Source organism: Platichthys flesus, chromosome 21 (genome assembly GCF_949316205.1).
Source record: "Platichthys flesus chromosome 21, fPlaFle2.1, whole genome shotgun sequence".
Lineage (NCBI taxonomy): Eukaryota > Metazoa > Chordata > Actinopteri > Pleuronectiformes > Pleuronectidae > Platichthys > Platichthys flesus.
This window is the reverse complement of record NC_084965.1, coordinates 2,892,189-2,908,773: the sequence shown is the minus strand read 5'-3', so window position 1 is coordinate 2,908,773 and position 16,585 is coordinate 2,892,189. Positions and strand designations below refer to the sequence as shown.

At 44.7% G+C, this 16,585-nt stretch overlaps 1 protein-coding gene across 2 annotated transcripts in view; it reads left to right on the top strand.

Annotated features, from left to right (window-relative positions):
• The window catches only part of dpp6a (dipeptidyl-peptidase 6a), a 105,928-nt gene that overhangs the window by 82,828 nt on the left and 6,515 nt on the right, over positions 1 to 16,585 (top strand). For both annotated transcript variants that reach the window (XM_062379092.1, XM_062379093.1), the window contains exons 7-17: positions 161 to 242; positions 4,040 to 4,160; positions 11,052 to 11,206; positions 11,294 to 11,391; positions 12,205 to 12,328; positions 12,411 to 12,449; positions 12,592 to 12,699; positions 12,984 to 13,075; positions 14,179 to 14,226; positions 14,349 to 14,467; positions 16,169 to 16,240. In XM_062379092.1, coding sequence (XP_062235076.1) covers positions 161 to 242; positions 4,040 to 4,160; positions 11,052 to 11,206; positions 11,294 to 11,391; positions 12,205 to 12,328; positions 12,411 to 12,449; positions 12,592 to 12,699; positions 12,984 to 13,075; positions 14,179 to 14,226; positions 14,349 to 14,467; positions 16,169 to 16,240 — 1,058 coding nt within the window. The remainder of the gene's footprint in view (positions 1 to 160; positions 243 to 4,039; positions 4,161 to 11,051; positions 11,207 to 11,293; positions 11,392 to 12,204; positions 12,329 to 12,410; positions 12,450 to 12,591; positions 12,700 to 12,983; positions 13,076 to 14,178; positions 14,227 to 14,348; positions 14,468 to 16,168; positions 16,241 to 16,585) is intronic.

Below are 16,585 nucleotides of genomic sequence, written 5' to 3'. Positions count from 1 at the left end.
GTATATATAAACACACTTAAAACCTTTGTTCTCAGATGCTCTACACTTGTTCTCCTGCCGCCGCTCTGCTTGAGGCGCACGCTCACCTCGTGTGTGTGTCTGTGTGTGTGTCTGTGTCTCCTATCGGATATCATTGTGTCTCCTCGTCTGTGCACTTCAGGGAGACGTGGAACTTGAACCCTCCAGAGGTGCGGAACGCTCAGCTGCAGTACGCGGGCTGGGGGCCCCAGGGTCAGCAACTGGTAAGAACTGCACCTTCCCTCAAAGTCACTGGTTCATCTCCTGCATGCTGAGGCACCATCTTCCAAACTTGGACTGTGTCAAGTCCCTCACTCACCTCTACGCAGATGATGCATCGATCTATTTCTCTACCAAACCAAACAATCCCAGTCTCTCCACAGTTAATTTGCTGCCACCAAAAATCTAGAATCGTCCTTCAGTTTAAACTTAACTTGTTCTGATCGGACCTGATAACTAAGAATCTTGGTCTTAATCTCTTATACTTAACTTCAGTCAATCTGCTCTAAATCAATTACACTTGGTTTCAAAACACAGCTGCCAGACCAGTAACTGGAACCAGCCGTTCCTCCCACATTGCCCCTGTTCTGACATCGCTCCACTGGCTTCCTGGCACCGCACAACCCCCCCCCCCCCCCCCCATTACATTTCTGTCCTCTTTGTTTCTTATTCCAATTCTCAACCAGTGAGATCCTAAAAACTCAAACATCTGTTCCATCTTTAAAACTAAAGGTGATCGTTGCCTTTGCTTTTTCAGACGCTCACTCTGAAATCATCTTTCCTGATCAAAATTACTTTTTAAAGACGTCTGTACTTATCTCTGTTTATTTATGTTTTATATGTTTTTTTTGTTTATATGATTTATCTTTATGTCAACAAAACATTCAATTAATCTATTGTTTGTCTTCACGTGAGTAATTTACTGTATTCAATCTCTTTTTAGTTCTGTTTTCCTCTCCAGCAACTCCTGAGATAAACAGCTTTTGCTAAAACTTGTCCCACACTTGTGATCTGCTGGCGGGCCGGTAGCGCTGCAGCAGAGAATGACATTGATGAGGGAAGTGAGAGTTAAACCAGAGCAGTAAAGTTGCATGCTGTAAAATCAAAACAATAAACTGAAAGATGCTAAAATGCACCGTAGAGCTTAAGGGTGCCACAAAAATCTCTATTGGTTTGACTCCTTTCAAGAGCAAGTGGTAATTTGATCCATCGCACTCATGAAAACAGGGATTGGAGAAGATTTAAGGGTTTATTGTTTTGTTTGTGTTTCCAGTTATGTTGAGTTGGGAAAGTCAGTTTTTAATGCAGGTGCCTGGTCGCCCAGGACGGTTTGTCCTTCAAGACCACGATGGACACACAGCTGCTTCCTGGAAGAGACAGTCCAGCCCTCGATAGTTTAAAACTAATGGTGCATTCAGGGGCTGTCAGTCAAACCAAAGAGTCGGACGTCTCAGTACATACACGGCTGATTATGTGTCAGTGGAAGTTCTGTCTCACCTGAGGATACTGTTGAGAAGTTGAAAAGTGACAACTGGCCAACAATGCACCAAGTTAAGGGTTAATACTTCAATATAACTTTAATTAGTCTTTGTAATAAGTGCCAACAGGAACAAAAAAGTCAAGTTTAGCCCTGATTTCCTTTAATTACCTCCTCTTTGGCTTTGTCACTGTTCCACATCATTCAATAGATTGACTAGTGATCGATGAACCTGACAAATACTCGTTCTTGACAAATTCTTGACTTTACGAGTCGACCAGGATTCCTTGAATGCATCATTGCTGTTCCCAATCGACCAGGGCACAATGGATTATGGGATTATGGAAGTTTTGACCTCAGACAGAACAAGGCCCTCGTGATCCTAGCCGAACCCAGAGTTAATCTTTATTTTGATTCAGTCAACGCGTTGCAAACCCTGTGTTCCCTCGGGGGGGGGGTGAAGTCTCCTAATGATAAACAAAATTCAAATCAGACGCCGTTGTTTGAATCCCAACGAGCGACCGTCCACCTCTTCCTCGAGGATGAGTCATCCTCCGTCTCCATCATGGCAGTGGAACTTGGAGCTTTAATGAGCTTCAGTCTGTTGCTTCTCGGGGCGACAGACAGACAGACAGACTGTAAGTGATTACATCCTGCAGCACAATGCTATTAATTACCTGTTATCTCATCAGCGGATTCATTAACGCAGGAGCTGGATTGATACAGCCCCAGAGTTTCCCACCGCTCGTCGTGAAGTGGATTCACTCGGCGAGCGATGTTCGTGTGAAACTTGGCAGCAGCTGGTCCCCCCCCCCCCCCGGAGATCCAGATGTCCTCTGCCAGAGTGGCGAAGGTTGAAGTGGGAGTCGGATAAAAGGAGCTCACGCAGTCGAGCACCTTCACAGTAAAACATCTCTGCAGAAACCTGTCCTCCTGTCTCCCTGATACACATATTCACACTCACGTATTACAGCTGTCCAGCAACAAGAAGAGATTTGTTACGCGGGTTTCTTGCATTTTCTTTTTATTCTTGTTGTGGAAAAGTAAATCCTCCCGTGAATAGAAGTTTATTTTCCACTCCCCACTCTCCCTGTGGGCGTCTGCTCCTCAGCACATGGTCGACACGTATTCACACATTCAGAGTTGAGCCTCTCAGCCCCAGGAGGCCTCACCCTGGTATTACATCAGAGAGACTTTGTGTGTGTGGAACAGGGAGAGAGAAAGAGACTGTGTCTAAATCACTTAGGAGTAAACAGGGTGAACTCTGTGGGTCAAAACTGGAGGGAAATCAGCTTTGCAGCATCTCATGGAGGCTTTAGTTGGACAATTAGCGAGTAAATGAGACTTTAAACTATTATTAACAAGAACTAGAGAAATAAAGATTTTATCTCCTGTAAAGTTATCCACAAATTGTGCCTCTATTATATAGATCAACATGTGAAACCCTGCCTGTTTGGAACAGGCTCTGTTTCTCCTGTGGTGATGCTGGTTGCTTCTTTGCAGTTTTGTTTGCGTCTGTGTTGTTTTTTATCGACTAAACCATGAACATAACAAATTCTCCAGAGTTTGCTCCAACTTTCCTGAGGATAAATGTGGTTCCTACACCTTCCTGCAGAGAACAGGGTATTCTCTCTGTGATGTGGCCTAGATCAGCTTCTATACCAGGACTCCATCTGTACCAGTGTGACACCAAACCACACAAGTCCACAGCCACCGTCTCTCTCATTGTGACAGATGTGGTGTCACCTTTAGAGACGACATTTGGCTTTCTGGTTATTCCTGGTGAATGTACGAAAGACTATAATGTTGTAGTCTGCAGGATGGAGTAAAAAAATCAACATGAAGCAACATGGAGAGTTTCTGGGTTGGATTTCCTCTTTCTATCATTTTGAATTATTTGTTATTCAATCGTTCACAAGCTGATACCACCCTTCCAGCTCCAGGCCGAGACTTTCCACAATCCTGGAGATCCCGAGTGAGCCCTTTTCTGTAATAGCCTGAGATTGATTTCAGCGTGGCATTACGGCTGTAACATTTAAAAAATTCCAGCCCCAAGAGCCGCCCTGCCCCAGCGCGCTCACCGCGGCTGCTGCTGATCTATTATTCCGTGGAGTTGACCTTCAGTTATCCTGAAAGCCCCGCAGGGCCTGTGGCGGTTCAGCATCAAAGTCCCAACGCGGTCCCCAAGGTTCGCCGTCTTATCGGAGTTTGAAACGATTTTTTTTTTTATACCTCCCCTTTGTGCTATTGTCACAAATGTTGGTTTGCCTTGGATCAGGAGGCGCCATCGCAGACGTGTGCACTGATCTCCTGTGAGCGACAGGTGGAGAAGCGTCGTGTCGATGTGCGTGTTGACCCCCGAGGTCGACCTCACCTGTGATAGCGTGATTTCTGCCTCACACACACAAATATCCCTGTCCATGGGAAATGTTAATCTTATCTTTCATCCTGGTTTTCCAACGTTTAAAGACAGTTGATCTCATATCTTGCGATTCATAATCTGGATTAAAGATAATCTCCTTTTCCCTCTCTGCTCCTCGTTAGATCTTCATTTTCGAGAACAACATCTACTACCGCTCGACGGTGGAGAGCCGCTCCATTCGCCTGGTGTCCACCGGGAAGGAGGGCGTCATCTTCAACGGGCTCAGCGACTGGCTCTATGAAGGTAAGGCTGAAAGAAACAAACAGAGAAAAGTGGTTGAAGGTCGAAATCTAAAAACAAAAGCACTTATCTCACTTACCAGCTGTGGTGTGGTGCTTTCTTTGGATGTGCCACGGTTTCTTGAGCGATCTGCCTCTGAAACTGCTCCTGAATGGATGTTTTTTGTTGGTACAGCTCAAAGCAGGGAACATTTTGAAATAGAAAAAAGAAAATAGCAGCGTGTCTTTGAAGAAACAGCTCGCTCTGGATAATCCACAGACCCAAGCTCCAGCGCACAAAGCTCTGATCGTTCACACTGCATCTGAATGCAAATAATACAAAAAAATGAATTTCCTTATCCTCTCTGATATTTGTGATGTTTCTAATTTAGTGTCCCAGAGTTACATAAGCACAAAGGTCGAACTTTAGATGCACAATCTGGGTTGTCCTGTGCAAACTGTGGTGTGGTTTCAATGAACAGAGTTTCTGGCTCATTTTAAATGGAGATGATGGATCTATAGAATCTGTCCTTCCTCTGTCCCTCATCACTTGAATGTGAACACTCCTCAGGAGAACATGTTTTCAGGACTAACGACAGACTCACTCCCCAGCGTCTGCGGCCACGTTAGTATTGTTGGCGCCTTGATTTCCCGGCGGTAAAATAAAAAATGTAAAGTCTGTCAACTCCCCTCTGCGCCACACAGCCCCCGAAAAAACAAATGGATGTTGTACATAGCTTGATTTGCATTAAGGCCGCGTTGCAGCGTGTTGTGTAGCCTCAGATACAGTTGTGTTGCTCTCTGAGCGTCGGCGCCACAGATCAAAGCTCACCTGACGGGGGGGGGGGGGGGGGGGGCTGTGTTAGCACTCACCCGATGAATGTGGCTTCACTTTTAGAAGCAGAGCGAGAGGGAGATGGTGGCGACTCGTCGATGAAGAGATACGAGGAACGGAGGGAGCCGCTGATATAGAACAAGCTGTTAATCCTGAAAACGCCGTAAAACAAAAGCATAAGTGTTTGATAACGGGAGCGGCTGCCACCTCGGAGGCCTCCCGGGAGTTAGCTGTGGTGACACGGTGGATATCTGAGGTCACCGGTGCACCAGGACCGGAGCCGTGCTTCCTCTGGTCGGCCTTTCATTTAACTTTGATCTCTGCGTTAGCCGCGCTGACATTTGCGACCGCGTCCATCCTTTGAGAGCAGAACCCGTTCTCAGCCATTCAGACATTAATCAGTGTGATATTGCAGCGTCTGACCCCCCCCCCCCCGGACTCGTATTTATGGGCTGCTGAAGGCCTGGTAATTTACACTCATCATTTATGGAGCCGATAAATCTCCCAGCTAGCGATAAAACTGAGAATCAGCTTCGTAATGTTGGGATAAAAAATGAATCATGGAACAATGGAATGTGTTTATTTCTGTACTTCTTCAGATAGAGCGATGCAGGAATCCCTCCAGCACTCGTTGGGTGTGATAAGAGAAGATGTTGTTATACGTTCATTGACTTCTTGAGGTACTTGCCCTCAGGAGTCGCAGATAACTCGATTCAAGATGCAAACACAGAGCAGCTCTGACTCGAAACTAGTTTAAGATATCAATTTTCATGGTGATTTATTTTTAGGGAGTTTATTTTTAGGTCCCGTATGTTGATTTACTTTATGTCCAGGTGAAAAAGAACAGGAGAATAGAAATAGTTAAAATCTAATTCCAACATAGAACAGTCCTGCTGCACCTTCCTGAAGGTTATAGTGTTCAGATTGTTCCCTTGTGCACAGAACAAGGTCAATAAGACTTGTTTTTCCCACTTTGGTTTGAAAGAACTTGTCTGACCTGCACGTCGCCCTGATCCTGACCCCCCCCCCCCCCCCCCCCAGCAGCGTAGAGAGGAACTGCATCGCTGGCTGGGAGCCAGACCTCAAGGTTCAGGATCATGCGTCGGTTCTCAATGACGGACGCTTCTGGAGAGGAACTTTGCAGCAACTACAAACTAGAGGAGTTGAGGATGTTGTTCTGGAGAAGCAGGTTATTGCCTAGGGTTTTAAAATGAGACGTTAAAGTGTCAACAGGGTTTAATACTTGTGTATTCACCTTGTTTACATTTCAGGCAGCTGCTGATGATGCTGTTTGTTGGTTTGTTTGCTTCCAAGCAAGATTACACAAAAATACACCGGACAGATTTCCACAAGAATTGACTGGAAGTAAATCTGTAAAACTTTGGTGTGAATCCAGATGAATCCAGGAGATTGTTCATCTCCTTCTTTAACATTTCTATTGAATTCTTGGGGAATAATTCATGGATGTTGATGGAAATAGTCTCATTTCGGGTACTGATATCTCTGTGTGTGTAATAAGCAGCTTGATAAATATTATTTACTAAAAAATCCTTTATCCTCTATTGATGATGTATCACGGTAGAAATAACGTATCGTTAAGCCTCTAAATAGATTTGGCGCCGGCCTGCTGGTGACGCCAGCAGCTGCAGGGGAGTTTAGAAGCTGAGCCAGATTGTGTAATATTTACATTCATCAGTGGGACTGCGGGGCAGACGGCTTTCCAAGTACATGACTCAGACTCTGGCCAAGGTCAGGCTCAGGCTCAGACTGCCGCCGAGGAGAAATTAGGTCCTAAGCTCTTCATGTCGCAGCGCTGCAGATTTGATGCTGAGGGGCGAGAGGTTGGTAAATAATCTCCCCCGGTTTGAATATCCTCTGGTTTACATCGCTGTCTTAATCCCTGTTTGTGTGTGTTTGTCTGGCAGGAGCGACAGGGCGGGGGGGGGGGGGGGGGGGAGATGGGAGAGAAGAGGAAAAATTAAAAGCTAAATTAAAAAAGAGGAGATGGAGCCAAGAACCCCGTCGGCTATGTGTAATAGTCCAGATTGCCTCAGGAGAGTCTCGAGTGTTCTGTCATCTGTCTGATTATTGAGGCTGCAGAGATACCGACGCATCCTGCAGTGGGAACCAGCCGCAGGAAAACATCTGTTTACTGGGCTCTGGTGCGCCGAGATAAAGAGCCGGCGTGGCTTTGATTCGAGTCGTGTTTGCCCCACAGATGTTTGGCTAAATGACTGTTTGCATCGAGAGGCTTGTTTGTAGGTTTGTTTTTTGTTTATCGCTGTGTTTGTGTCGGAGGCTGCAGGGCACAGAGCAGCCACCAGAAAGGGAAAGATTAATAAAGGGAGTGAAAATGTTGGTTTTTAGTTCAGTGTGAAGCTGAAGCTGTTCCGAGACACACGGCTGCAAATAGAACTTTTTACTGAATCGAGCTGAATCACAAACAGGAAACAGGTTTGAGGAGAATTCACTATTAGTTGAAGGTTTGGTATCAATTGCTTTGATTCTGTCAGTGGAGGATAATCCGGAATGAAATATTGTTATCACTAAACACTCAAGGAACAGGTCTATAAAGCCGTTTTCAGACATGAACTCCAGAGGATGTTTTATTAACGTATAAAATCTGCTGAGGACATCATTAATTATCGTCTATAACACATCTTCACGTGTTTGCCTCATGTTTCTCATTGTGAGATGTTTGTTTCCTTTTTGTTTTTGCGTTACACACATCATCAACACCCTCATTCCTTGCTGAGGATCTCCTGCTGGGTTTTGACAGGATAAACTCTGGAGAATGTCTAAAACCTTTCACTCGGACATCCTTTGTCCCTTTGGATATCGTCCGCCGATTCTCCCGAGTTCAGTGCAGGTCTGAGAGCTGCTTCAGATCCTCTTCAGAATCCATCAAACAAAGAAATGTCACATGTTGAAGTTAAGTGAACCTGCAGCTCTGCTCAAATCTGAAGCAGACTTCTGTGATATCCTGACATTTAGTTACTGGTGATGTTTAAGCTGCAGAAATCCTGGATCCTGCTTTTTCCATAATGCATGAGAGCCTCAGTATTTCTTTTAAACCCCACAGACAGGCCGAGGTAACCCACCACAGCAACAGACCTTATTCACCTGTTTCAGAAGCACAACATGATGATTTTGTTTAATGCGTAAACTGAACTTCACGTGTGACGTTGTGAAAATACTCAAAAGTTCTCCTCTTTTATTTGCAGAGAGTCTGTCAGTAGAACTCCTGCTGGGTCTGAATCCTTCCCTGAACCTTCCTCTCCTGCTCAATCCAGACCTGTGAAAACATCTCATTGTAATCTCATCTTCTTCCTGCGTCATCCAGCGATGATTTCTCTTTGTACTGAGGCACAAATTGCTGATGAGGCTTAGGAGTCAAAATCCCCCCCCCACTCCGTCTCGCTCTGGCTCGGTTGTCAGCGGACCTGTCACCTCCGTCAGCGCGCTGGTAACAGAGCTGTATTTATAGAAACACGTTTTTTTTCCTTCTGTTTTGCATGTTGGATGGAGAGCAGGGTATGTCATCATGTCATGTGACTGACCTGCTTGTCAGCAGTCGGGGGGAGGGTGTGTCCCCCGCTGTCAGATCTCATGCTTAATTGGATTTGGTCCGTGTATATTTATCTAAATCTGACTCGTCAATGAACTTCATGTCCTTCGCAGGATATTAATATTCAGAGGACAAATAACAACCCATTTGGCTTTTTTCAAGAATGACAACAAAAGCTGTGTCCCTTCGAGCATGTGACACTGCTGCCCCCTGTTGGAAACATGTGCTCACTATTTCCCCACTTAGTCGAGACAGATTTCCACCGTACGACTAATATTCTCAAAAGGCAGATTTTGTGAATTCCTGCTATTAGCAAAGCCTTGTCCAAATGCCACCTGGGAAGTTTGATATGCTTTTCTCCTCCTCATTATCTCGGGCTGTTTACCTGAAGCTGTCACCTTGCGCTCATTATTTCCCACCGGCCCCTTGACTCCTGGTATCTCATGCATTAATAATATCCTCCACTCGGTGAATAATGTGTTCTGCGCAGGGGGATGGAGGACGGGGGACGAGCCGGGAGGAGATGAGACAGCTCACCTTGGCCGTCAAGAAAAAAGAGACACGATCTCATTACTTAAAGAGAAAGAAAATGAGCTCATCACAAGTGGTTCATTTACACTCTCTTCTTCTTTTGTCCCTTCGTTTTCTTTTGTTCACATCTCAGGACGCTTCTAGAAACTTAACGACCCTCTCCTCCACTAGTCAAGGTGACCGGGCGTCCCCAGCCGAGCGGAGCCGACAGCCGGCCGGTTCCACTCCGCGTGGAAAGCTCTTTAAGGTGCCGCTCCTGGAGTTAGGAGGCGCCGGTGGAGCTGTCCATGCGGGAAATCGTTTTTTATTATTTTATTTGAGGTGTTTTCATCTTTGCTAATGCCGGGCTGTGCTTCTCCGTTCAGCACCAGGCAGTGAGATCCATTCAGTCCCTGCGGAGCTCTGCCAGCAGGGGGCAGGCGGCCGCACCACAGGCCAGGGGAGCAAAGACTGACCCCACTAAGTGCTGCCATTAGCTCGACTTCTCCTCAAGCCACGAGCATAAAGATGTCCGGACTCATAAATACTTTAACAGTGTCCAGCTCTGGAACAGAAGCCTTTGCAGATGTGCATTAGAGAACAAATATACATAAGTGCTGCGGGTGATTGTCAAATGATTCTGCACATAAAGTCATTCCACCAAGCATGCACGGTTAATGAAAATGCTAATTGGTAGTTGATGTCTGTTAATTCCCTAAAGCCTGGGCCCAGTCCCGCAGATAAACAGCGTTAATGACATTTTAATTGCAAAAGTTGATATAATCGTAGCTCGTGGCGGATTCCAACAGGAAGTCGGGCGATGGCGTCTGCGGCGGCGCCAGAGACTCTATGATGAAGTGGGATTGTCGCGGCCGCGCTTTATGTTGTCAACAAGTTCCCTCGGCAGGATGTTGTTTGCATAATTTCTTAATGAGTCACTGTGTGTTGACAGAGTTGTGTGCATGTGTGTGTGTGTGTGTGGTCCAGGTATTACTCATGTTGTGGTGACATATAACATGTTAACACATTCACATGCATTTTGAGGACTTGTCGTCCTAATGGAGACAAACATCAAGTCCCCATCACGTAAATCATTAGATTTCAAATGAGGACAAGTTTCAAAGTTAGGTTTAGGGTTAAAGTAAGTCCACCGAAGACATGGAGACACAAGTGTCTGTGTCTGTGTGTGTGTGTGTGTGTGTGTGTGTGTGTGTGTGTGTGTGTGTGTGTGTGTGTGTCTCTCTGCTCTTGGCCTCAATTTTTTTCTTTGTACTATAGAGTGTTACTACTGCATAACTTTATCCACACCTGTCTCAAGGGAGGTAGTTTCTTGATGAAACCTCACACACACACACACACTCTCTCACAAACACACACAGACACAAACACACACACAGCCCTACCCCAAAGAAACTAAAGTTATCTTTCTAAGTGCGCTGTGCACCTGGTGGGGAATTGCTGTTCGGTCCATTTGTGGGGAATGGAGCCGGGTTCTATTCCGGTCGATGTTCGGCTGTTGTGAGATTAAAAGCTCCTGTGATTTATGACCCAAGCATTCGCTGCAGTGGAAGCTCTTGTGTTGAGGTTTAAGAAACAGAGGCACAGAGTGAGTGAGAGAGTTCACACAGAAAACAGGTCAGGCAGGAGGTAGCTGAACGTGTAACTTTATATTTTTTGCCACCTTGACCTGATTTTAAAAGATTTTGTCCTTTTAAGTGGCTATAACTATCGTTTCCTATGTTTACGACTTACATTGACTGATTTATGTCCTTTACTATTTATCGTGGCCAATAGGTGACAGCATTTATGCAAAGAACAATTTATTGCCACTAATGACTCTGCACTTTATACTTCCCCACATCACCTGTTCATTTCCTGCTGACAGGTAACAACGCTGTGGTCCTGTTGGCCGGGAGCCATCTCGTTAATTCACGACGCTGCTGTGAGAGTTTTTTTATTCCCTGTCCTTGTGATCTATGGTCTTTTCATTCTGTCTCTTCCAGAGGAGATCCTTCGCTCCCACGTGGCTCATTGGTGGTCTCCAGATGGAGCCAGGTTGGCTTACGCCACGATCAACGACACCCTGGTGCCCAGGATGGAGCTGCCCATGTTCACAGGCACGCCGTACCCAATGGGGAAAGAGTACCACTACCCTAAGGTACATGCTTTACCCTTTTGCATCACTGAGACTTAACATTTAACACATTCTGAAACATAAAATAGTTTGTTTCTCTTTTCTCGTCAGGCCGGGGAAGAGAATCCAGTTATAACTCTGTACGTCGTGAACCTCAACGGACCTCTTCACACCATCGAGATGAGAAGACCTGATGATCCCAGGATAGGGTGAGACGTCTGAAATGTCCACAAATCAAACCTTCAACCAAACGAATCGTCCTGCACAAACAGCATGGAATCACATTTGATGCCTTCACGCCGGCGACAGTCAGTGGCTGAAGGAAGTATTCTATCGGCTTGTCGGTCCTTCCTGTTCTTGTGAACGTGATATCTCGAGTACATCTTCGATATAAACATTCACTTGGACTCAAGGAGAATTAACTGATTTGATTTAGCTACAACTACAGGGTCGTATTTCTAGTTTTAATAAGACTCACAGCAGCTCTAACACTTACATTCGTGTATCATTGACTTGACTCCAGTGTGTGTTTGTTGTTATTGAACGAGGTCCACCCACATTTATCAACCCAAGGACGTTGGCAATTAAATGATTTGTGTGTTATTTTGTTTGTAGGTTTAAGTTAGATAAAGAATGTACATAAATTAACATTGAGGGTTTCACATACGTTTTATTGCTGCTGTAGATTCTGTAAATTCTATTTGTCCAGTGATAGATTTCAGCTAATGTGGTTCCATGTTCGATTCCATTAAGTTTAATGACCTCATTTGCTCTGGTCGTTTTTTTCTTCTACCCATTTTATTATTCCTCCTTTGCTGTGGCTCATTATGCGACTGTATGCTGCTCTAATATCTCAATTTCTCTGCCAGAGATCATAAATGATTCATCTCTTTTTTTAATTCTATCATGATCTAAAACTAGTGAATGGAACGATTTTGGAACATTTCTTGCTCAAATATTTTGATTGACCTACTCTCTGATTCACAGACCTTGAAATGTAGATAACTTTCTCTGTTTGTTAGTGAATACTATGTGACCATGGTGAAATGGGCCACCTCCACCAAACTGGCCATCAACTGGTTGAACAGAGCCCAGAACATCTCCATACTGACACTGTGTGAGGCCACTACAGGCGTCTGCACTAAGGTACGACTCAGTCCAGTGAGCATGTTACAGCTGCTGCTCGTCTTCATGCACCGAGTGAAAACTGTCACGCTTTCGTTTTCAGAAACACGAGGATGAAAGTGAAGGATGGTTGCACAGACAGGTGAGAATATATAAATACTTATTTTTTAATAGAGTTGTCTTTTGTGTTAACCTTGCTCGGGTTTTAAAGCTTTGTTCTGCATATCTGAAAATGAGATGACAATATCCTGGCTTTTGTAACTTTAATCAATGTGTGTCTTCAGAATGAGAGACCTCTGTTTTCCAAAGATGGCCTCAAGCTGTTCTTCACTCGGGCGATTCCTCAAGGAGGCCGGGGAAAGTTCTTCCACATCTCCATGTCCATCTCCCAGGTACGAGGATGTTCATCTGTCGATTACTACTGAGAATCAGAAAACATGTGAAACACAACAAAGTGATAAAGGTCTCCGGGGTCATGCTGAAACCATCATACGTCAGGTTTTACACCCAAAAACATTTACGTGTTTTAAGTTCGTAGTAAAAAATCGTACTAATGTACAAGTCTAAGTTATTGTATCATAGAAAACTTTGCAAATGTGCATGGTTTTTCTTTAACTTAACTTGACAATATCTTCTAAACTCTTCTCTTTCTCTGTTTCCTTTTCGCGACCTGAAGCCCAACACCAGTACAGACACGCTGCAGTCCATCACCTCTGGAGACTGGGATGTGACCCAGGTCCTGGCCTACAGTGAGGAAAGCCAGCTGATGTGAGCACCTCACTCACAGCGACTCACAGCAGTGCATCAACATCTTGCAGAAGTTTTTTTTTTTGAGGGGGGGGGGCTGTGCACATTATTTATTCCAGAGCAAACAAAAGTCACATTGATGCAGCATTAATTAATTTATTGAGCACTTATTAAGTCCTGTCAAGCTGTCATCCTCGTGGAGATTAGGAATGCGGAGGCATAAATAATTTATTCTCTCCCTGTAACCTTGACTTGACACGATAATCATGTCAGCTGTGTCTGAACTAATGAGGAAGCATGACGTGACACATGAGGAAATCACTTCATACGCTGGCAACACTGAAGAAGGGGATCATTCAAATGGATTTTTATCCCAAACCTTTTTTTTCTTTACTTGTTTTCGTCCTTCAAATATAATATAACAATATAACAGTTAGTTTTATCTGTTAAAGAAGTTCAAAAATAAGAGGTTGGACAATGGGGTGGATGTTTCAGCACCATGGACAGAGACACAGAGCAAGAGACCACATGTTTTAATGGGTTCTGTCTCTGTCCGTGGTTCTGAAACCAGGATCCACTATTTCCATTCAAATGAACCATCGAGCTGTGTATCCATTATGACCAGTGACCAGTTCACAGACCTGATGCTACATTTTGAGAAGGCACTTATTGTCTGTTGTGTTGGAGCCTCGTGCTCCTTCACCAGCTCGTAGACTTCCAAACAATAAACTGCTCTAAATGTGCTCGGTGTAAAAGCTCCCTCCATCTCTGCTGCAGCCGGGAGGAGTGTGACTCATCGCCGTCACTCCCAGATCAGTTCACACCCACGCTTCCAGGCCAGGAGGCAACTGGGATCCGACTAACAGGAGCTCACATGTGTTTATAGAAACACAGTCATTCTTTTGTTCAGCAGTGGTAACTGAAATCTCCCAAACAAAAAAACCCTCTTCCCCACAGGGTTACGATTCGACCTAGTTCTTTTCTAAAAGGATTCACTCCCCTCTTTTCCTCCATCATTGATTTATAAGAAACCTTCTCTAGTAGATTGTGCTTGTACTTCTGCAACTTATAGTCCAGTCAGATCTAATGCCACGATATGTGTTTTTCTGTTTGCATGAGTACAGATACTTCCTGAGCACTGAGGATGGTCCAAAGCGAAGGCATCTCTACAGGTAATCCCTGCTCCTGTGGCATTTGTACCAGTTGGTTCTGACAGTGGAAGCCGCTGACATTCTGCTCATGTGCATAAAAGTAGAAGTCTGCAAAACGTTGGCTGTGTTCTTTGTTTTCTTAGCGCCGACACATTTGGTTCGTTCAACCGCCGCTGCCTCTCCTGCTCCTTGTCCGACAGCTGTGGCTACGTTAGCGGCTCCTTCAGCCACAACATGAGCTATTTCCTTCTCAACTGCCAAGGTAGCTAACACCTGCATGTCTCCTTCCTCTCTCAATGCATCTCTCTGTTCATCCTCACGACTTTATGAGGGCAAGCGGGGCTGAGGTTTAACAGCACGGTGCAAGATCTGCTTTTATTATGTTACTGTTTTCTACGTGGAACAAGGTGATTAATCATAAACATTTTAATGCTTTACTTTACGATGACATTTCCACTGCTGCACTGCGATGCTGTTGATTTCTTGCTGAATAACTGTTCAAAGACAAATAATAAGAGTTTATTTATTGATGAATAGAAAATACAACTCAGCAAGAAAGTAAAACTATATAAACCTTTCTATAATCCTAGCACACACTCATAACACATCCCTCAGGATATTATTAAAGAAAGTTTCTTTATTGCTCTGCTCCAGTAACAGCCAGTGGCTTGAGGCTTTATGTTGTGGACAAAAAGGGAAGATGTCCTCGTGAACCCGATATCTCCCAGCTGCCTCGAAGGAATCCTTTCACAATCGGTAGAAAGATTAATTTGGAATAAAGGATTAGCTGATTTGATTTGGGTAGAAAAGTGAAAGGTCATGTTGGCCTTTCAAAATATGTGGTGATTAGATTTCAGTGGTCAAAGGTAAAGGACTTAGATCTTGTAGATGAACAACACTGGTTGGTGAAGGCATACAATCTAGTTTTCTGTGTTCGTCTTGGCTTAACATTGAAGGGAGGCTTTCACCAATTGGCAACAGAAAAATATCCCAGATCACACAGGACAGAACTTGAGTAGCTGAAGGTCGGTGTTATTCTACAGTCGCTGCACTTCTTTGTCATGTGTTTGGACGACTGGAGGCATCGAGCTGTCAACATACCAGGTCCTTGGATGTCTCTTCTCTTTGCAATGTTTGAGAGCCAGTTTTCATCAACAAGAAAAAAGATCCTGTCGTTCCAATGCATCCACTTCTAATCTATACACACTGGGCTGGCCATGAAAACACAGAGAGAACAAGGCAAAGCACTTTTCAAGATCAGAAGAATATCACAATGTCATCGCACTGTGTTCACACTGCCACAAAAATAGAGCCCGAGGTGTCGGACGATTCCTGCGTGTGTGTGATCTCTGTCAGACTCGAGGCTTCAAAGTGAAATTGCTGATCAAACAATCACCTCTGATCCGAACTAAGTGATCATCACTGAGCGCAGATCAAGTAGCATGCGGCCGGGATGCCGTCAAACAGCCTCTCTGTCGACCCACAAAGCAATGAGAGTTCATGCAGAATTCATGTGATTAGGTTATAATATCATTACCATGAGAAGAGAGAGAGGAGGAAGAGGAAGGAAGGAGTCCAACAACTGCAGCCTCAGTGTTCCTGTGCACAATTTGCTAAGTGCATCAATCTCTTCACTCGCTGTCCGTCCTCGGGCCTCATGGAGGTTCAGAGGCTTTCAGAGGGACTTTGCTTGTGGCCTAGATATGAACAAGCTTTTCCATCTGATGCATTACATAAATCAAGAAACTAGAGAAAAGGCCTCCTTGTCTGACGGACGTGTCTCTGTCTGGTTTGATATATTCAGACTCAGACCAGAAACGAAAAGGGTCAAATAAAGCAGAATAAAGAATTTACTGTTGTTTTTGCTATAAGAAAAAGGCTGCTGCTGCTGCTGCTGCTGCTGCTGATGATGATGATGATTTGACTAAAGAAGTGTTCCCCCCCCACACACTTTTCTCCCCAGGCCCCGACATCCCGTTCGTTGCCATTTACAAGACGCAGAGAGACGCGGAAAGTGAGACACAAGACAGAGAAAGTGAGTTTTTCAACCATTTTTCATTTTCCAGACTCAGTGATGATGCTCCAGACGAGTCCGCCTTGTTTTACCATTTGCATAAAGTGGCAACATTAGAAATGACCTTGTGGAACAGGGCCTTGTTTCCACTGCAGTGTCCACCTGTGCACTGAGTCATCGTTTGTCCAAGAGCCAAGTGCAGCTTGATGGAAGTAATCACATTACTCCTCACAATGGATGTACTCATTAAATTATGAGCTGCCCAACAGCAACATCAGCATGCTGTAATTTCATTACTACAGTGTGTGTGTTGGGTTTGTGTTTGTGTGTGTGTGTGTGTGTGTCTGTGTGTGTGTGTGCCAGCAG